Source organism: Mustela erminea, chromosome 16 (genome assembly GCF_009829155.1).
Source record: "Mustela erminea isolate mMusErm1 chromosome 16, mMusErm1.Pri, whole genome shotgun sequence".
Classification (NCBI taxonomy): domain Eukaryota; kingdom Metazoa; phylum Chordata; class Mammalia; order Carnivora; family Mustelidae; genus Mustela; species Mustela erminea.
Genome location: NC_045629.1, coordinates 7,704,473 through 7,726,990, shown reverse-complemented (window position 1 = coordinate 7,726,990; position 22,518 = coordinate 7,704,473). Strand labels below are relative to the sequence as shown.

General features: G+C 43.0%; 1 protein-coding gene across 1 annotated transcript; it reads left to right on the top strand.

The window, feature by feature from the left end:
- The first annotated feature begins 18,354 nt into the window (after positions 1-18,354).
- Positions 18,355-18,768, top strand: LOC116575155 (cytochrome c oxidase subunit 6B1-like). Its single transcript, XM_032316340.1, has one exon. It carries the CDS (start codon positions 18,405-18,407, stop codon positions 18,747-18,749), a length of 345 nt encoding a protein of 114 aa, XP_032172231.1. The 5' UTR covers positions 18,355-18,404; the 3' UTR covers positions 18,750-18,768.
- The last annotated feature ends 3,750 nt before the right edge of the window (positions 18,769-22,518 follow it).

The following is a 22,518-nucleotide window of genomic DNA, read 5'->3' as shown; positions in this document are numbered from 1 at the left end:
CCATACTTAACCTTGCTGAACTACCTAAGAACTTGAACCACTTCTGTTTGCTATAAATACTCAGTGCTGTGAAGGAGCTGCTGGTTTCTATTGAAACTCGATCCCAGAGTATTTGTCTGGGAAGCTGGGGGACTGATTTTCCTGTTTTACCCATGACCTCTCCCAATAAATGCATTTATTAATTTCCACGAATTGTTGTGGCTGGTGGGAGGTATGTAGCAGCCGCCAGTAGTGTGGCTAGAAAATGCCAACTGCCAACAGAAGGCCACAAAGACTATTGAATCGCTCCTTCCCAACTTCATTGGTACCTTGGGTCCTACCAATTTATGGCACTTTTTGGTCTTCTAGCTTACCACAGAGAGAAAAATGAAGACATTTAAGTGTTCTTCGGGCCAGTCCTACTGCAACAAAACAAAAAATACCAGATGAGATTTTTGCCATCAAGCAAACTATTTGGCACATTGAAGGCACTCAAAACATATTGGTAGAGAACGTTAAAGATGTAATGCAAAGCCTACATCTGTCCCATGGGACTCCCCCCAAAAAATAGCTAGAGAAGTGGTCTTCAAAGAGCCCAGAATCAACCTCAAATGAAGGGTCATAATTATTTTAGGGAAGTCAATTTCCTTTTTCTTTCTTTCTTTTTTTTTTTTTTTTTTTTGGATTTATTTATTCATGTATTTAGAGAGAGCCCAAGGCAGAGGGAGAAGGAGAGAGGAAATCTCAAACAGACTCAGCTCTGCGTGTGTAGCCCAAAGTGGGGCTGAATCCCAGGACCCTGAGATAGATATCCGAGCCAAAATCAAGAGTCAAGACATTCAACCAAACGGCCAGCCAGGTACCCCTAGGGGAGTCAATTTCTAATTCAATCTGTACTGTTCTTCCAGGCTTGCCTTGCTCATTCTAATTTTTGTACCACAGTTGGAGCCACAGATACTCTGGGAAAAAGAACACTTACACTATAACATTCTCAATCCTGGGCATGACCCAGAGAAACATGGCTTGGGCTCCTTACCCAGTCAGCAGAGCAGATGCTGCCTGCTCCTCTCCTAGCAAGAGACCTAGAAAGGCTTAGATCACAGGATCTGAACTCTGAAAGAGCCCTTAGAGATTCATGACCCTCCTTTAGTTACAGATGAGACAACTAAGGCCTGGGGAATTAAGGGATTTGGCCTGTGTCATGCTGTGAAGTGAGTCTGCTGGAGAACTATCTGTAAAGTATTTGGGCAGGTTGACGTTCTGAGTCAAAATCACTGACGGAAAATAGTTCTTCGTTCAAAATCTGATGCTTCAAACATGTCAAACACGTCAAAAATTTATCCAAATGTTCAAGCTAAGGTTTTGATAACTAACATCAAGTGTTAGGTAAGGATGGGGAGAAGTCACTACAGTTTCAAAGAAACCAAATCTAAATATAATTCCCCCACTACCATGTTAGGACACAAAAGACATCCTCCCGTACCTTTTTCTCTGCATTAAATGCATTACAATGAGAGGTCAGTTGACCTTGGTTCCTTGGATTATTTTGACATTGTTCAAAGAGCCTCCAGTGTGCATTTCACAGAGCCCAGGTGCTGGGCCACCCTTGAACATGGGTCCCCAGACCTGACTGTCAAATTCAGCAATTATTTTCTCTCTCTCTCTCTGCAGCTGTGCTCAGAAGACTGCTTTTGTGGACCACCAGGAATTTCCTGTGATAGAATATCAGAAAGCTACTGGTGACTGGGAGGAGGTGACTTCACAGGGCAAAAGTTCCCTTTCTACAATAAACATTCTTAGTGTGGCCATGTAGGAGACTTCCTACACAGACCCCACACCTACGAACCACTTGTCTTCTTGACACCAAACAGGCAGAGAAAGAAACAGAACAATTTGTAAGAGGTTATCTGTTCTTCAGAGTGAATTTGACTACGCGTTCCTAGGATATTAGCATCGTCGTAAAAAGCGGTGAAGAGGAAGCTCACCTAGAAAGGATTCTAAGACAACATAAGTTTTATAAAGCAAAGAGGCAAGCCAGTTCAACAGTTCCTAAGTGAGGGACAGAGGCTTGTGAAATGACTCGAAGACACTTCAGCATCTTGAAGGAGGAAGAGCAGGGCACCTCCTTGGCACCATGATCAGCCTTGTGCCCCACAGTAGGCCTGGGAGCAGCAGGGGAATGACCGACGCCATATTCCAAGAAGTCTACCTCTCCAACAGCCATCGCAAAAGCCACCGTTCAGAAGAGAGTTACTAAAGACGAAAACCAGACATGCTTAATCAGAACAGGTGCACACCTAAGACCTATCTGGTCTTCTACGCATCTGGGAGACAGTGGTCCAAGGGAAGGGGCAGCCAGGCATCTACCACAATGGGAGGTAGCCCTGCAAGCCAAGCTTCCTTAACATTTCCTCTTCTGTCTCTCAGATACTGCACTCTCCTCAACTTAACCTTTGAGACGGATGCCCACCCACCAAAATCTCATTCTCAGGAGCTGTTGGCATTATCCCTGGTAAATGGTAGAAGATGGATCCATCAAAAGCTAAAGGTGAGGGGTACCTGGGTGGCTCAGTCAGTTTAGTGTCTGCCTTTGGCTCAGGTCATGATCCCGGGGATCGAGCCCCAAGTTGGGCTCCCCACTCAGCAGGGAGTCTTCTTCTCCTCCTTCTCCTCTGCCACCCTCCCAATGCTCACTCTCAAATAAATAAATAAAATATTTAAAAAAAAAAAAAGGCTCAAGGAGAGCTTCAGCATTTTGGAGGATCTTTGACAACAATCTGTATTTTTTTTAAGGTTATTTATTTATTTGACAGAGAAAGAGAGAGAGATCACAAGTAGGCAGGCAGAGAGAGAGGGCTCCCCACTGAGCAGAGACCCCCACCCCATGCAGGGCTCAATCCCAGGACCTGGGATCATGACCTGAGCTGAAGGCAGAGGCTTAACTCATTGAGCCACCCAGGCGCCCCAGCAATCTGTATTCTTAACAAGATTGCTTGCCCTCACACTAGGCTGCTTCCAGCTAGTTGAGGGGGTTAACTTCCCACTTCCGCTCATTTACAATGGTTAATATTTCCCGTTCATATGATTAGTTTCCTCGGGTAGATGATATAAGCATCTCTCCTCTTTGTAAAATAGGAGTTCATGGTTTGATCCGTTGTGTTTTCCTAGGCATGCCCACATGACAGTGGTGGGGAGGATCTAGAGGCCTCACCAGGCTTTCTGTGAAAGGCGATAGCAGTGGGCTGATTATAGGTGAAGTGAGCACCCACCCTGACCACCTCCCTCAGTTCCTGTCCCCAGCATCCCTGAGGCCCCATCGCCTGCAAGGGAGGAGGAGACAGCCGGTCCCACCCCTTTATCTTCATGGGGCTGGATTCGTCGGTTCTCCTGAAGGTTTCCAAGTAGAAGAGAAGAGCTTCATCCATTCCTTCCTTTTTCCCTTGTTTCTGTATGAAATGGAATCACAGCAGGACTTTGAGCACCTCTTACCCCTTTTCTGAGGCAAAATATCGTTTGCCTTTGATGTCATTTCCACTGCCTCCCTGCGACTCACCCACTGCTGATTCCACAGTGGCTGTCTTCTAGACTACAAGTGTGGGTGACCCAGGCTCCCCGTGACCACCATGTCTGGTCATCGTGGTCAAGCCGACATCGTGGGCAGGGGACTCTAGGGACACGGTCCAGGAAAAGGAGCTATCTGGTACATGCACGACAGGACTCCAGATGCCACCTGTATCCAAGGGCTGCTGAAATCTTCAGAGGTTTCTCTGTAGCCATCCCCCAATTCAGAAAGCCCCCCAAGCAGAACTGCCTCGGGTAAGGGAACAAAGGACATATTGTAAGGTGTGGAGAATGGGGCAAAGAGGCACACCAGTCTCCCTGCTTCTCAGAAGCTACATAAGCTGCTCTTAGAGGCTGCTTTATCCTGAAACGCAGGCTCCTGTCCAGGTCTGCAGAGGTTCCCTTCCTGAGCTGCCCCTCCATTTCTTACTGCTGTTTCTCCTTTCCCAGGATGCCTGGGTTCAACTTTGACTTTCATCCATTGTTTTGCTTCCTTCTAGCCCATCTCCTAACTTGTGGCTGAACCACTGCAAATTACCGTTTACAAACACCTTTGTTTAGGTATAATAAACTGGCCTGACTTCTCTATAGAATATGCAGGAAGGATATATACAATGGGACCCAGACAGAGACCAGGCCTGGAGGACTGAAGGAGGAACTAGGAGTGATGTAATCCAGATCCAGGGCAGACGGCCCCTCCCCTCCCCCTCTGTGACAGAGAACAAGGTGCATCATCTCGCTAGACCTCAGCCGGCTCCCACGTTTGTGAACTAACAGTGTGTAATCAGAGGGTGTCTCAGACTTCAGGCTCTAAAATTCCAGATCAATAAGATGACTTCTGAGCACTTACCTAATACCAGGCACTAAACGGCCCAGATCCCTAGCCCCATGAGCTTAGCATAATGGGAAGAGCTGATATCAAACAAATAATTATAAACGATAAACCTACAACAGTCTAAATTACTACAGAAGAAAACTGAAAGTGCTCTAAAAGCAAATAATCCAGTCTGGATATTGTGATGGCATAAATTTTTGCAACTACCCCATAGCACTCACTGGATTGAGGAAATGGCATCAATGTACACGTGAAGGAAATGTGCAGAAAATCCCAAGTTTCAGTGGGAAACATGGAAGGCCTAATGATAACACTGGGACCACAACTTGGGACCAGAACTTGAAGGAAAAAAAGGTAAAGCAAAGGAGCCCATTTAGGTTCTTACTTCCCATGCCCACAGGCCCCTTTCATTCTCAACAAACTGAACCTCCCCCTGGGCACAGTCACTTTGTGGTGAAATCTACAGGGGACCTTTTAAAGGGCAAAGTCATCAGTGAAAGAAACTGACCGTGGCTGATTCAAATGGAAAGAAACACACTGAATTGCTCAGTCTGGAGGCTAGAGAGCTGGGTCCAGAAAATGGACAGGAACAAAGGCAAGTCAGGCCAGAGGAGTCCAGCCAAAATCACAGCACAGAACCGGACCAACGTGGATCATGAGCGTGTACCTCAGGAGCTCTGGGTTCAGATCCTGGAGGCAGACTCTTGTTCGCATCCTATTACCAGCAAGCTGGGCAACCTTGAGTAAATTGTTTAAATCGTCTGCAAAATTAAACGAAGAAATTCGAGGGATACCTGGGTGGCTCAGTCGGTTAAGTGACTGACTCTTGATTTCAGCTCAGGTCATGACCTCAGGGTCATGAGATTGAGACCCATGTCTGGCTCTGTGTTCAGCAGGGAATGTGTTGAAGATTCTTTCTCTCCTTCTCCCTCTGCTTCTCTCTCCTTCCCCTCAACCACCCCAGCATGTTTGCACTCCCTCTCTCTCTCAAATAAGTAAATAAATCCTAATAAATTCCATATTTTAACAAGTCTGAAATGTTGTCAGCTGTAAGATGTACTGTTCTTTTATGAGCCACTAAAAGAAAACACTGCCAATTAAACTATGCCACACGGCTTTCTCATCACTTCACATTTTTTTTTGTTTTATTCATTTATTATTATTTATTTATTTATTTATTTATTTAAGATCCTTAGTAGATCTATTTAGATACAGGGTTTTTTAAATCATGTCACTCTCATAAATACAAAAAAGGCAAATATAATAAAAATAAATTAGGATACTTCTAGATCTTTCTCAGTTCAGAACCCAACTCTCCCAAATGGCTTGTTGGTCTCGTCATTTTGTTTTTGTTTTTGTTTTAAGTAAGCTTCACACCCAGCCTAGAGCCCAACAGGGGACTTGAACTCATGACTGATCAAGACCTGAGCTGAGATCGAGAGTCAGAAGTTTCCCTGACCAAGACACCCAGGCACCCCCGGCCTGGTCATAATCTCCGCATGTGTCCACCTTTGGCTGCTGGTCTCTGGGCTATCATGGTCACTGGCAGCATTTCTTCAAAGACAGCTCCACCAATTTCTCTTGGAGCTGCAGCAAGCCTCAGACACCCAGCTCTAAGGTTTGGCGCTACTGCTTTCTTGACCTCAGCAGAGGTATCAAGAGGCTTTCAGAACACACACACAGGCCTTTCCAAATGGTCCTCCAGGGCTTTGTTGCCTGAAACATCAAGGGTCTGTGGGCATCCTCTTATGTCACATAAGACAAGTAGGTGTGTGCAATGAGACAAGAGTAACGACCACCAGGCATGACCTGAACTCCCACCCCACTCACCATCCCTCAGAACTCACAAGCAACAGCCGACAGTCCACCCAGGGGACCACCGTGAGGCTTGTGTTCATTCATGTGAAGAAGTTAGCCCTGGTCCGCGTGCTGTCAGTACTCCACAAATGTCAGCCATTTTCTTTCTTTTTTTTTTTTTAAATTATTTGTTTTCTTTTTTTTTTAAGATTTTATTTATTTATTCATTTGTCAGAGAGAGAGAGAGAGAATACAAGCAGGCAGAGAGGCAGGCAGAGAGAGAAGCAGGCTCCCTACCCAGCAAGGAGCCCGATGCGGAACTTGATCCCAGGACCCTGAGATCATGACCCAAGCTGAAGGCAGGGGCTTAACCCACCGAGCCACCCAGGTGTCCTTCAGGTATTTTCTACCTTCAAGAAATACTTGTAGCAGAATGACTGGGTGGCTCAGTCAGTTAAGCGTCTACCTTCAGCCCAAGTCTTGATCCCGGGACTCCGGGATTCAACCCTGAGTTGGGCTCCTTGTTCAGCGGAGAGACTGCTTCTCCCCCTGCTTGTGCTCTCTCACTCCCTCTCTCTCTCAGATAAATAAAATAGAATAAAATGATGCAGCAAATTAGAACTGTTTTATAGAGGTGCACCTCTTTATTTAGATTGAACAGGGCACGTGGAGGACAGGGTAAAATGAGCCGCTCTCCCATCAGCAAGCTTTCAAAAGAAATCTGTAAGGGAATCAGTGACTCTCGGGAGGGAGATGGATAAGTGAAACAGATTTTCTTTTTTTTCTAATTAAGATTTTATTTATTTATTTGAGAGAGAGAGAGAGAGAGAGAACACAAAGGGAGAAGAGAGGGACGAGCAGAATCCGCACTGAACAGGGAGCCTGATGAGGGGCTTGGTCCCGGGACCCGAAGACGAGCAGAATCCGCACTGAACAGGGAGCCTGATGAGGGGCTTGGTCCCGAGCAGAATCCGCACTGAACAGGGAGCCTGATGAGGGGCTTGGTCCCGAGCAGAATCCGCACTGAACAGGGAGCCTGATGAGGGGCTTGGTCCCGGGACCCGAAGACGAGCAGAATCCGCACTGAACAGGGAGCCTGATGAGGGGCTTGGTCCCGGGACCCGAAGACGAGCAGAATCCGCACTGAACAGGGAGCCTGATGAGGGGCTTGGTCCCGGGACCCGAAGACGAGCAGAATCCGCACTGAACAGGGAGCCTGATGAGGGGCTTGGTCCCGGGACCCGAAGACGAGCAGAATCCGCACTGAACAGGGAGCCTGATGAGGGGCTTGGTCCCGAGCAGAATCCGCACTGAACAGGGAGCCTGATGAGGGGCTTGGTCCCGGGACCCGAAGACGAGCAGAATCCGCACTGAACAGGGAGCCTGATGAGGGGCTTGGTCCCGAGCAGAATCCGCACTGAACAGGGAGCCTGATGAGGGGCTTGGTCCCGGGACCCGAAGACGAGCAGAATCCGCACTGAACAGGGAGCCTGATGAGGGGCTTGGTCCCGGGACCCGAAGACGAGCAGAATCCGCACTGAACAGGGAGCCTGATGAGGGGCTTGGTCCCGGGACCCGAAGACGAGCAGAATCCGCACTGAACAGGGAGCCTGATGAGGGGCTTGGTCCCGGGACCCGAAGACGAGCAGAATCCGCACTGAACAGGGAGCCTGATGAGGGGCTTGGTCCCGGGACCCGAAGACGAGCAGAATCCGCACTGAACAGGGAGCCTGATGAGGGGCTTGGTCCCGGGACCCGAAGACGAGCAGAATCCGCACTGAACAGGGAGCCTGATGAGGGGCTTGGTCCCGGGACCCGAAGACGAGCAGAATCCGCACTGAACAGGGAGCCTGATGAGGGGCTTGGTCCCGGGACCCGAAGACGAGCAGAATCCGCACTGAACAGGGAGCCTGATGAGGGGCTTGGTCCCGGGACCCGAAGACGAGCAGAATCCGCACTGAACAGGGAGCCTGATGAGGGGCTTGGTCCCGAGCAGAATCCGCACTGAACAGGGAGCCTGATGAGGGGCTTGGTCCCGGGACCCGAAGACGAGCAGAATCCGCACTGAACAGGGAGCCTGATGAGGGGCTTGGTCCCGGGACCCGAAGACGAGCAGAATCCGAACTGAACAGGGAGCCTGATGAGGGGCTTGGTCCCGGGACCCGAAGACGAGCAGAATCCGCACTGAACAGGGAGCCTGATGAGGGGCTTGGTCCCGAGCAGAATCCGCACTGAACAGGGAGCCTGATGAGGGGCTTGGTTCCCGGGACCCAAAGATCACTACCTGAGCCAAAGGAAGATGCCTCACCCACTGAGCCACTCAGGCACCCCTGAAATCGATTTTCTTTAGTTCTGCCAGAGACCCTGAGATCTGCTCTCCTGTTGATGACAATTAAATGTGTATAACCATTTAGCTAGGATTCAGGCCAGCTCAAAGGGCTGGTGGCAAAGAGGGAGGGACATTCTTTACGGTTCAATACAAGTGTCTAAATAACTTTTTTTTTTCATCTCTATTTAAACTTAGCTCATTAGTATGTAGTGTACTTGGGAACCCCAAACAGCCTCATTGGTTTTCTTTTGTGTTATAAGACTTGGAACACTGAATTCTATTTCTGGCCATGAGACCATACACCTTTCTCACCAAGCAAGAGCTGGGGGTGGTGAGGGTGTGGGAGGATGGAAAAGGTTCTGGCTGTGGAAGAGCTGTCAGAGGAGGGTGTGGAACAAAGACCAGGACCCCCTCTCCCAGTTCTGACCACGTGCCACACGCATCACCAGAGAGCAGGAAGGAGACAGTGGTGGGGTGGGGAAGGGGGTGAGGTCAGCTGGCTGATGCGGTTGCTCAGGCCCACTCGAAAAGCCTTTATTTCACAATCCTTCTTTAAAAATACACACACACACACACACACACACACACACACGACATTTTAAAAACCGTCAGTCCCATTCCCTTGCATTTGCTTTTGGTGCAATTTGGTATTTCTAATGGAAATAATTGAAGAGTATTTTTAATCTTGATGTGACCATTCATTCATTCCAGGGACCAAAATTCTGCTCTTTCTGGTCTTATCTGTATAATGAAAATAAATAGCTTAGATCTGGGGGGCAGGCGCACAGGAAAACAAAAGTTGTTGGGAGCCCTTGCCTTCTGTCTGCATTTGTAGGCCAGCATGTCAGGCTCCTGGTGTTAGAACATCATTTCTAGCATAATATATGGCTTTGAGGGGAAACGTAGGACTATTTTTATCCTAGCAAATACTCTAAAACGCTGTTCCAAAATACAGCCCCAACAACGGTGACAGAGAGAACCCATCTGTACACATTATCACCAACACTGGATTCTTTGAGGATTATTCCCTCATTGATAAGGTTATGGAGGTTTCAGACTTAGGAACTTCTTTGAACTTCTCATTTCTCTCTCAGATGGCTTCATGAATCGATAGTCATGTGCCGTTTGCCATAGTAACTTAGGAAATGAATATCCATGCTAACTGACTGGGCAGCGGGGAACACAAGCTAACAAACTGATGTGACAGACGAGACTCTGAATGATCCCAGCGGCTGAGGCCCAACAGGACCGGAGAACCTCTTCCCTAGAAGCCTGCTCCTCCTGTCTGGAGGCAGAGAAGACAAAAGTGCCTCAGGGAGCAACTACAGGGTCTCAGCCCTCCTAAAAAGGTAGGGCAGCCCTCACTGGGTGAAGACTAAAGTGTGGCCCCTGGCAACGGAGGTGGGGGGGAGGGTGTAGGGGTCCTGCAGGGTGATTACAAGCTCTTTATTTGGTCACTTAGCCTCGCCTTGGAGTTCCCTGTGGCTAGTAAGCCTGGAGTCTCAATTTATAGATTTCTTTGTTTATTCTAAAGGAAAGAAGCAGGAAGTTCATTTTTACCGGTGACCTTGACTAGATGTCTTTGATGATGAAGTTTAATGGGTTAAAGGTTCATCGGAGTTTATTTATGTCATTATAAAATGACGCCATCCTTGTTTTTATATTTTTTCACATTTAATGAGTATACTTCTTGTAATAAGTTATAACACATACACAATTTAAAGCAAAATGTTTTCTATTTACTTTTTTTTTAGTTTTTAGTTTTTTAGGTTGTTTGTTGGGTTTTTTTTCTATTTACTCATTTTTATTGCAGCTCCGTCACAACCTATGGTACATATAGTATCATATTATTTTCAAATATTTGCCAGAATTTTCAGAACAGTAATTGTTTTAGTCTTTCTAAAGTGTTTTAGACTCGAACAGAGAATGTTTAAAATATGTCCTCTCCACAGTCATTCATCAGATACAACTTGTATGTCATATATAACATATTTTGTATCATCTTTGTTTTGTCTTCGTTTAAAGAGCAAAATGTTATTTATTCCAATGGGGGGAAAATGCAGAAACAACTTAGAGGGGCAGTTTTTAATTCACCCTTTAGAAGCCGTAGGAAATATGAAGAAATGGGTCCTCCTAGTGTTCGTCGTGTGCTACTGTAGTCTGCCCGTCCTAACTTGTAACACAGCTTCTCCAACTTGAAAGCCTGCAGATCTTGTTAAGACTTGCAGAGTCTTGGGGCGCCTGGGTGGCTCAGTACGTTAAAGCCTCTTTCTTCGGCTCAGGTCATGGTCCTGGGGTCCTAAGAATCGAGCCCTGCATCAGGTCCCGGGGAGCCTGCTTCCCCCTCTTTCTCTGCCTGCCTCTCTGCCTACTTGTGATCTCTGTCAAATAACTAAATAAAATCTTAAAAAAAAAAAAAAAAAAAGGACTTGCAGAGTCTTGTGCAGAAGGTGAGGGGTGAGAAGTGGGATCTGCATTGCTGACAAGCCTGCAGAGGATGCCAGCGCTGCTGGTTTGTGGAATTTTCATGAGTTTGTATCTCGTTGTGTCAATACAGTCAGAAAGTTATAATTATACGTAAAGGTCTTCTTAGATGTTAAAAATTCAAAAGTCTAACTCAATTTCCTCTTTTCTATTTCCTCTTTTCTGCCAGAGGCCATGTAACTCAACCAGAGTTGAGATGAATTGGTGATGTTGAATCACAAATTTCAGAGCAGCTAATTTCCCTAAATGAAATTCCTTTAATGATCAGCCTTTACTTTTGTAACTACAACATCTAAGAACATACCCACTTACTGCTTTGCCCACTCTTTACCGTTAAAACAGTTCTCAAAGCAATGTTCCCATGTTCTAATTTATCTCCCTAGCAGCTGGCATTGGCTGAATTATAGCAGATGCCCAGCCTATTGGTCTAGAGAGATTAATTTTCCAGGTGAGAGAAGAAAAGCAGGTGGGCAGGAAATGCCTCACCTCTGGCCATGAGATTGCGGGGACACCTAACCCAAGCAGTTTATTATGAGAGTAGGTCACATCCGGGAAGAAGTTTGTGTTGTCAGGGACTCTCTTCCCTGAAGTGATCAGTATGATGTCTTCACCAGAGTAATGCGTGTTCATGCTTATGGGACCTTCACTAAATGATCTCTATACCTTCACCGTCATACCGAGCACACAGCCTCACGAGGAATTCACGTCGACTCTTGCTGTTTTGTCAAGGAAGCTGCTGAGGCTTAGCTCTTCGGGAGCCCTCCAGAGTAAGTTGCTGACTCCTGACACACACCCAGGACCACCTCATTCAAAAACTCTTCTTTTAAACCCCTTTGCTACCACATTTAACACTAGCTTGTGAATGCACAACTTCTGGGCTTTTATTCCTTAGATAGTTTGCTGTTGAATTTCAAATATGTATACATAATATATGATCTCAAAAAGGAAGAGTTTATCTATTCTGTCTGTATCCTTAAAGGGCTAGGAAGTACTGTAAATGTCAGTTTTGGAAATTTGGGAAAGTCAACATCTAAACAACTTTATAATATCTCTGGGAGACTTCAGTGAAAATCAGTGTAAAAACCATTGTTTTTACTTTTGGTTTGCTTCCTCCCCCCCCCCCCACTCCCCGCCTCATGCCCCCCTCCCTTTCCCCCCTCCTCCTCCTTTTTATGGTAACTATCTACAAGCAATGAAGAACTTAGGTTTGCCATAACTAGACTGAAGTTCTAATTCCTTTAAAATTAAAGGCAAACTTGAGTGTTGGGAGTAAATCACTAATAGCATTTACCAAATTACATTTTTTTTTAAAGATTTTATTTATTTATTTGAGAGAGAATGAGTGAGAGAGAACATGAGAGAGGAGAAGGTCAGAGGGAGAAGCAGACTCCCCAAGGAGCTGGGAGCCCGATGCGGGTTTCGATCCTGGAACTCTGGGATCATGACCTGAGCCAAAGGCAGTTTTTCAACCAACTGAGCCACCCAGGCGCCCCCAAATTACAATTTTTTAAATTTATTTTCAGCACAACAGTACTCATTGTTTTTGCACCACACCCAGTGTTCCATGCAATCCATGTCCTCTCTAATACCCACCACCTGGTACCCCAACCTTCCACCCCTCCCCCCCGCCACTTCAATCCCCTCAGATTGTTTTTCAGAGTCCATAGTCTCTCATGGTTCACCTCCCCTTCCAATTTCCCCAAACTCCCTTCTCCTCTCTATCTCCCCATGTCCTCCATGCTATTTGTTATGCTCCACAAATAAGTGAAACCATATGATAATTACAATTTAATTATTCATTCATTATCTGTTCCCTTCTACTGATCTGTGTGTGCCTGTATGACAATAACTCTGCCTGTCTGATTTTAGTATTCCAGTGCTTAGCATTGTGTCTGGTGTGTAAGCACTTCATGCTTGTTGAATATATAAATTCATGAATAATAAGTAATTTAGTCAGGCCAAGATCAAACAGGGAAATTCCCCTAGAAATGTTTATATTTGGCCACTAGGTGGCAGCCTTGCCTAATTTTAGGGGTTTCTTTTTTTGTTTTGTTTTTTAAAGATGTTGAATTGCGGGGTGGGGCTCAGTGGGTTAAGCCTCTGCCTTCCACTGAGGTCATGATCTCAGGTTCTTGGGATCGAGCCCCCCATTGGGCTCCCTGTTGGGTGGGGAACCCTCTTCCCCCCACCACCCCCTCCCCACGCCTGCCTTTCTGCCTGCTTGTGATCTCTGTCTGATAAATAAATAAAATCTTAAAAAAGAAAAAAAATATATGTTGAATCTCCACTTGAAGAAAGGAGAACCATCTGAAACCACTTGGAGCTGCAAAGAGGTCATTGTTCATTACTTTTGTGGGTCCTTCACTCCGTTTATCAAAGTAGAAGGCTAACATCTCACTCTCAATAGCTACTGTGTACACGTGGCCAAGAGATTGTTAGGTAAATAAGGAAAGGGGCATGAACAATCCATTCAGCTCATTTGAGAACGGACACCAGCTTCTTCTCCATCTTCAATCTCTAGCAACATCTAACACTTTCTCTGAAATTCTTCCTTCTCATTCTTCAATCAAGATAAACTTACTCATTGTAACACCTACTATGTTATAAGTCTTTGGCCCTTGAGATCTATGGTCTTGTGTTATGAAATCATCTTTGAGTGATGACTTGATGTTACGTAATACTGGAGGCAGAGAAGAGAGAGGCCAATAAGCTTCTGTGTGAAAAGGCATTGCTAAGAAAAAGTTTAAAGACTGGTAGGAAGTACACAAGAAAAAGTATAGAATTCTTACACTTTAACAAACCGGATGGATGCAGTTTTATGGCATGGCATGTAGTATGTCTACTATTCCCATTTTAAATGCATTATACACTGGAAAATGTCTTGATTTTAAAATAAGGGGCACCTGGCTCACACAGTCAGTACAGCATTTGACTCTTCATCTTTGGGTCAGGAATTTGAGCGCCATGTTGGGCGTAGAGATTACTTAAATAATATTACTTAAAATAATAGAAAAAGTAATCTTTGCCACATACAGAGCAAATTAATAAACCAGTAATGAATAAGAGACATTAATACCAACCTTCCAAAATAAAAAAGATTATAAGAGAGCACTGTAAATAGTAGTATGCCAGCAAATTAGGTAACCCGCTAGAAAGGTACAAACTACCAAAATGGATTCAAAAAGAATAGAAAATTTGGAAAGATGTCTAACAGGTAGAGATTAAATAAATAATTTTTAAACTTTCAAATAAATCACTTTATTAAATTTAATTTTAATTTAATTTAAAAACTTCCCACAAAGAGAAGTCCAGGATCAGATTACTTCACTAGTGAATTCTTTCAAAGTGGGGTTGGTGGAGAAAGAGCACTTTTTTTTTTTTTTTAAAGATTTTATTTATTTATTTGACAGAGAGCTAGAAAGCACAAGTAGGCAGAGCAACAGGCAGAGGGAGAGGGGGAAGCAGGCTTTCCACTGAGCAGAGAGACCAACACAGAGCTTGATCCCAGGACCCTGGGATGATGACCTGAGCTGAAGGTAGCCACCCCGGGGTACCTAGGCACTCCAAGAAAGAGCACTTTCAAATTATTCCATTTCCCCGGTATTACACTAATACTAAACAAGATCAAAACATTTAAAGAAATCAGACAAATGTAATTATGTATGTAAAAATAATCAACAAAATACTAGCAAACTAAATCCAACAATATATAAAAAGGATTATATACTATGACCAAGCAGAATTTATCCCAGATATACAAGGTTTGCTTAATATATCTGAAAATCAAAGTGATATACCTTTAAAAGAATGAATGACAAAAACCACATGATCATCTCAACGAACAGAAAGAGCATTTGGCAAAGTCCAATACCCATTCATGATAAAAGATGATAACTCCAACGCCCATTCATGATTTTTTAAAAAATTCAACAAAATAGAAAGAGAGATTTCCTCAACCTAATAGAGAGCATGTATAGAAACCCACCTTTGTTGTCAATGGTGAAAAGATTAAAAGCTTTACTCGTGATTGGGACCAAGGCTGACTGAATGCACTGCTGCTGTTCAACATGGTCCTGGAAGCGGCAGTAAGGACAATTGGGATAGGAAAGAAAGAAAGAAAGAGAAAAGGGAAGGGAAGACCGGGGGACGGAAGGGGCGGGAGGAAGGGAGGAGAGAGAACGAAAGAGCAAGAAGGGAGGGAGGGAGACGGAGGAAAGAGAAAAAGAAGAAACACAAGGCATCCAATTTGTAAAGAGAAGGCAAACTGTTCATAAAGGATGTCATCCTGGGTACCGAAGATCCAGAGGTGCCCGGGTAGCTCAGTCAGTGAAGCGTCTGATTCGGGTTATGATCTCAGGGCCCTGAGACAGAGCTCCGCATTGGGCTCCTTGCTCAGGGTAGAATCTGCTTGAGATTCTCTCGCTCTCTTTCTCCCTCTGCCCTTCCCCCAACTCAAGTTTTCTCTCTCTCTCTCAAATAAATAAATAAATCTTGAGGAAAAAAAAAAGAAAATCAAAAAAAAGTCCACGACTACAAATCAGTTAATGAATGAATTCAGCAAGCTTATAAGATAACAAGAGCAATATTCAAAGATCATATGCTTCTCTAAACACTGCCAATAAACAATTCAACAGTGAAATTAAGAAAACAATTTAATTTACTATGGCTTTAAAAATAGAAGGATACTTAGGAATAAATTTATCAAAAAAATAAAACTTGTACAAAATATGAAAAGGAATTAAAGAAGATTTAAATGAAAGACATTCCACATTCATGGATTAGAAGTTTTAATATTGTTAAAGTGGAAATAGTTACCGAATTGATCTACAAATTTAATGCAATTGCTACCAAAACCCAAGCTGTCTTTTTGCAGAAATTGACAGTTTTCAAATGCATATGGAAATAGAAGGGACTCAGAAGAGCCCAAACAACCTTGAAAAGGAAAAACGTTGGAATTTCTGGACTTCAAACCTTACTATAAAATTGTAGTAATTAAGACTGTGTGGTATTAGCACCAAATTATACATGTAGCTTAATGGAATAGAATTCAGAAGCCAGAAATAAAACCTTTGCACTTACAATTGATTTTCAACAAAGATGTCAAGACAGTTAAATGGGGAAAATACTCATGTCAATGAATAGTGCTGAGGTGACTGAAACCCACATGAATAAAGATGGACTCCCATGTTAGCTTAAAGTAAGCCAAATACCTAAATGTAAAAACCAAAACTATAAAACTCATAGAAGAAAACCTATGATTAAATCTTCATGATCTCAGATTAGGAAATCATTAGATATGACACCAAAACACAACAACAGAAATAGATAATTTGGACTTCAGCAAAATTAAAAACTTTTGTGCAAGGAGGGATATGCTCAAAACAGTGAAACAACAGCCCACAGAATGAGAGAAAACATTTGCAAATCACATATCTAATAAGGATTTGTATCTTCAGTGTATAAAAACTGTTAAAACTGGAAGAGATTATGCTGAGTGAAATAAGCCGAGCCGAGAGAGTCAATTATCATAAGGTTTCGCTTACTTGTGGAGCACAAGGAATAACATGGAGGACATTGGGAGATGGAGAGGAGAAGCGAGTTGGGGGAAATTGGAGAGGGAGAGAAACCATGAGGGACTGTGGACTCTGAGGAATTAACGGAGGGTTTTGGAGAGGCGGGGTGTAGGAAGTTGGGTGAGCCTGGTGGTGGGTATTATGGAGGGCACGTATTGCATGGAGCACTGGGTGTGGTGCATGAACAATGAATTCTGGAACACTGAAAAGAAATTTAAAAAATAAATAAAAAGTTTTTTTTTTAAACTGCTACAAGTCAACAGTAAAGAGACAAATAAACCAATTTTAAAAATTGGCAAAGGACATGAAAAGGTATTTCTCCAAAGAAGAAATATATGTGGCAAATAAACTAATGAAGGTGATGATTACCATCACTAGGTATTAGGAAAATGCACATCAAAAGCACAATGAGAGATTATGTCACACTCACTAGAAAGACTACAATAAAAAAAATTAATAAATAAATAAAAATTTTTAAAACGGACAATAACGTCTTGGCAAGGATGTGGAAAATTGGAAACCTGGTACATGGCTTGTGGGCATGTAAAGTGGTACAGCTAATGTGGACAACAGTTTGCCATTTTCTCAAAAAGTTAAACACAGAATTAACAGATGACCCAGCACTTCAACTCTTAGGTATATACCCAAGAAAACCGCCAAACAGACAAATCCTTACACATGAATGTTCATAGCAGCACTAACCACAATAGCCAAAAGGTGGAAATAGCCCAAATGTTCATCAGCAGATGAATGGATAAGTAAATTGTGGTATGGGGTACCTGGGTGGCTCAGTGGGTTAAAGTCACTGCCTTCAGCTCAGGTCGTGATCCCAGGATCCTGGGATGGAGCCCCACATCGGGCTCTCTGCTCAGCGGGGAGCCTGCTTCCTCCTCTCTCTCTGTCTGCCTCTCTGCCTACTTGTGATCTCCGTCAAATAAATAGATAAAATCTTTTTTAAAAAATTGTGGTGTATACGTACAGTGGAATATCAGTCAGCCATAAAGAGGAATGAGGTTTGATACATGCTATGACATGAATGAACTTTGGAAGCCTTATGCTAAGTGAAAGAAGCCAGGCACAAAAGACCACATATTGTATGATTTCATTTATAGGACATATCCAGAATAGATCATTCCATAGTGATAGAAAGACTGGTGGTTGCCAGGGACAGGGAGAATGGATAGTGACTGCTTACTGGGTACAGGTTTCCTTTTGGAGTGATGAAAATGCTCTGGAACTAGACAGAGGTAGTAGTCATACACACACCATTGTGAATGCTTTCCCTGACCTCCCCAATGAAATTAAATTCCTTTTATATGTTCTCATTGTCCCACATAAAACTAATTTCCAGCATTTATTACCATTACCATGTAAAATCCATTTGCTTGAGTATCTCTGCCAGTCAGACTAAACTGCGGGAAGGCAAGATTTTGTTTGATTCAGCACGGCATACTCAGGGTCCAGTATTTAGGAGGTGTTCGATAAACAAGCATTTGAAAGCTCAATAGAATAAATGAATATTTGAAAATTCTTTGCACAGTGCCTTGCATATATGAGGTGTTTTTACATCTAAAAAAAATCATTTTTGGAAAACAGTTTGGTGGTTCCTCAAAATTTAAAGAATTATCATATGATCCAGCAATTCTACTTGTATGTATGCACCAGCCCCCCCCCAAAAAAATGAAAGCTGAGACTGAACCAGATACTTGTACACACACATCCATAGTGACATAATTCACAAGAGCCAAAAAGATGAAGTCAACCCAAACGTGCATCAACAGATGAATGAAGCTGAGGGTCACATTGAGCTGTGAGCTGCTGCTGTGCTGTGTTTAGAGTCAGCACCATGGCAGAAGACCTCAAGACCAAAATCAAGAACTACCAGACTGCCCCTTTTGACAGCCCCTTCCGCAACCAAAACCAGACCAGGAACTGCTGGCAGAACTACCTGGACTTCCACCGCTGTGAGAAGGCAATGACTGCTAAGGGGGGCAATGTCTCTGTGTGTGAACGGTACTGGTGTGCGTACAAGTCCCTCTGCCCCATATCCTGGGTGTCGGCCTGGGACGACCGCCAGGCAGAAGGCCTGGGAAGATCTGAAATGGCCCCTCCCACCCTCTGTCCTCCGTCCTTCTCCCAGGGTGGTGAAGGGGGACCTGGGTGCATGGTGATCCCCACCCTGGGGTTCTGAATCATGGCCTAACTAATAATAAATACTCATTGGAAAAGTGTAAGACTGAGTATGTGTAAAAGAGCCAGGTGAGCGGGCATGAAGCTGTGGTGGGAATGAATACCTTGACCAGTAAGAGGGGCTTCAGGCTGATTGCTTTTTTCTGTTTTGTTTTGTTTCATTTTGTTAAACTGACCACCTTCTCTACACCAGACAATAGAGTGAGTGAGAGAATAGTCTCAAGCCCCTGAAAGTGCTAAAATTTATCTGTATGTTCCCCTTTATTTATACAATTTCAAAAAACTTTTATTGCGTAATTTTTGAACCGCACAAAAATAGTATAATAAAAATTCCTGTGTACCCATCCAAAAAAAAAAAAAAGATGAATGAATAAGCAAAATGTGGTATATCCATAAAATGGAATATCATTCAGCAAAAAAAAAAGGAAGAACTACTGATGCATGCTACGGTGTGGATGAACCAAGTGAAAAAAATGAGAAGCAAAAGATCACATCCTTATGATACAATTTATGTGAAATTTTTCAGAATGGGCAAGTCTACAGAGACAGGAGATAGACTGGTAGTTGTTTTAGGATGGGAAGGGGAGAAAAGAACGGGTAGTGGCTTCTAATGGGCATGGTTTCCCTTTGTGATGATGGGACTGTCCTATAATTAGACTGTGGTGATGGTTGTATAACTTTGACAGTATACCAAAAACTATTACACACCGAGAATCAGTAAATATTATGATATGTAAATTACCTCAATAAAGTTGCTTTTAAAAAATAAAAATAGTATGTACTAGTAAAAGAGCAAATTAAATCCAACACAGGCAAAAGAAAGGAAATAATAAAAAGCTGAAGTTAAGAAAATTAAAAACAGGGGCTCCTGGGTGGCTCAACGGGTTAAAGCCTCTGCCTTTGGCTCAGATCATGATCCCAGGGTCCTGGGATCGAGCCCCACATCAGGCTCTCTGCTCGGCAGGGAGCCTGCTTCCTCCTCTCTGTCTGCCTGCCTCTCCGCCTACTTGTGATCTCTGCCTGTCAAAAAAAAAAAAAAAATTAAATTAAAAAAATAGAGAAAATCAATGAAATGAAAAATTCATCCTTTGAGATGGTCATTAAAACTGATAAACTTCTATTAGTCTGATCAAAAAAGGTGAGGGAAGATGAAAATTACAATCAGGAACTAGGGAGAGACATCTATAGATTCTACAGAACGAAAAGGATATCAAAGTTATGTTAATAACTTTATCACCATAAATGTGACAAGGTGACAAGGTGATAACTTTATCACCATAAATGTGACAATCCTTAAAAGGTACTAATTAACAAAGCTTATTTGAGAAAAATAAATAAATAACCTGAATAGTCCTGTATCTATTAAAGAAATTGAATTTATAGTTAAAAACCTTATCACAAAGATGACTACAGGGCGCCTGGGTGGCTCAGTGGGTTAAGCCGCTGCCTTCAGCTCAGGTCATGATCTCAGGGTCCTGGGATCGAGTCTCACGTCGGGCTCTCTGCTCAGCAGGGAGCCTGCTTCCCTCTCTCTCTCTCTGCCTGCCTCTCCATCTACTTGTGATTTCTCTCTGTCAAATAAATAAATAAAATCTTTTAAAAAAAAAAAAAAAAAAAAAAAAAAAGATGACTACAGACTCAGATAGTTTCACTGGCACACTGTATAAAACATTTAATAGTATCTATTTTGCACAGTCTTTCAGACGATAAAAGATGAGAGAATTCCTCCCAGTTCATTTTATGAGAAATCATTATCCTGACACCAAAACCCAAAAGAAAAAAAAAATACAAGAAAAAACATTACAAATTTATATCCTTCATGGACATAGGTGAAAAAAAATCCTAATAAAATATTAACAAATCATGGGATTGAAAGATTAGTTCAACATTAGAAAATCAATGTACTTCATCATATCAAGAAACAAAAGAAAAAAATCTGATGATCTCAATAAATATGGAAAAAGTAATTGACAAAATTCAACTAACATTCATGACAATAACTCTCAGCATGGGGCCCCTGGGTGGCTCAGTGGGTTAAAGCCTCTGCCTTCGGGTGGAATCATGATCCCAGGGTCCTGGGATTGAGCCTCACATCATCAGGCTCTTTGCTTGGCGGGAAGCCTGCTTCCTCCTCTCTCTCTCTCTGCCTGCCTCTCTGCCTACTTGTGATCTCTGTCAAATAAATAAATAAAATCTTTTTAAAAATGTTTTAAAAACTCAGCAAACTGAGAATTAAGAAAGGAATTTTTAAAAACTTCCTCAAATTCACAAAGTTTGTGCACAAATAATTTATAGCTTGCATCATCTTTAATAGTGAAAGATTAAATGCTTTCTCTCTAAGATCTGGAACAAGGCAAGGACGTGTATTTTCACCTCTTCCATTCATCATCATATTGGTGGCCCTCGCTAGTCAAATAATACCAAAAAAAATGGTGAGGGGTACATACAAATGGGAAAAGAAGAAATAAAGTTGTCACTATTTGCTGATGATATGACTGTCTATAAAGAAACACACACACACACACAAAAACACCAAAAAGCTGCTACAATCATTGATTTTAGACTGGTTGCAAGATAAGCAGTCAACAATTTATAGAATCAATTTTATTCATATATTTTTTGAATAAAAAGAAATTGAATTTGAAAGTGTCATCTTTTATATTAACACCAAAATAAAATCATATACTTTGATATAAATCTAACAAACAGGTCCAAGATCTATATGCTAAAAAATACAAAACACTGTTGAAAGAAATCAGAATCTAAATATAAAAGGAGAGGTGCCTGGGTGGCTCAGTGGATTAAGCCTCTGCCTTCAGCTCAGGTCATGATCTCAGGGTCCTGGGACTGAGTCCTGGGCCTGACTCTGCTCAGCAGGGAACCTGCTTCCCCCTCTATCTCGGCCTACTTGTGATCTTTCTCTCTCTTTCAAATAAATAAATAAAATCTTTGAAAAAATAAATAAAATAAAGACTCTAAGATAGCTCTAGTCATCAACATCATGTATATTTTTTATTGTTTATAAATGTATAATATATTTTTATCCCCAGGGGTACAAGTCTGTGAATCGCCAGGTTTACACACTTCACAGCACTCACCATAGCACATACCCTCCCCAATGTCCATAACCCCACCCCCCTTATCCCAACCCCCCTCCCCCCAGCAACCCTCAGTTTTTTGTGAGATTAAGAGTCACTTATGGTTTGTCTCCCTACCAATCCCATCTTGTTTCATTGATTCTTCTCCTACCCCCTTAACCCCCCATGTTGCATCACCACTTCCTCATATCAGGGAGATCATATGATAGTTGTCTTTCTCCGATTGACTTATTTTGCTAAGCATGATACCCTCTAGTTCCATCCACATCGTCGCAAATGGCAAGATTTCATTTCTTTTGATGGCTGCATAGTATTCCATTGTGTATATATACCACTTCTTCTTTATTCATTCATCTGTTGATGGACATTTAGGTTCCTTCCATAGTTTGGCTATTATGGACATTGCTACATTCGGCACATTCGGGTGCATGTGCCTCTTTGGATCACTACGTTTGTATCTTTAGGGTAAATACCCAGTAGTGCAATTGCTGGGTCATAGGGTAGTTCTATTTTCAACATTTTGAGGAAACTCCAAGCTGTTTTCCAGAGTGGTTGCACCAGCTTGCATTCCCACCAACAGTGTAGGAGGGTTCCCCTTTCTCTGCATCCTCACCAACATCTGTCTTTTCCTGACTTGTTAATTTTGGCCATTCTGACTGGTGTGAGGTGATA

What these genes read in the sequence shown, in the direction of transcription:
- LOC116575155 (XM_032316340.1), top strand. Translation starts at nt 18,405, where the DNA reads ATGGCAGAAGACCTCAAGACCAAAATCAAGAACTACCAGACTGCCCCT.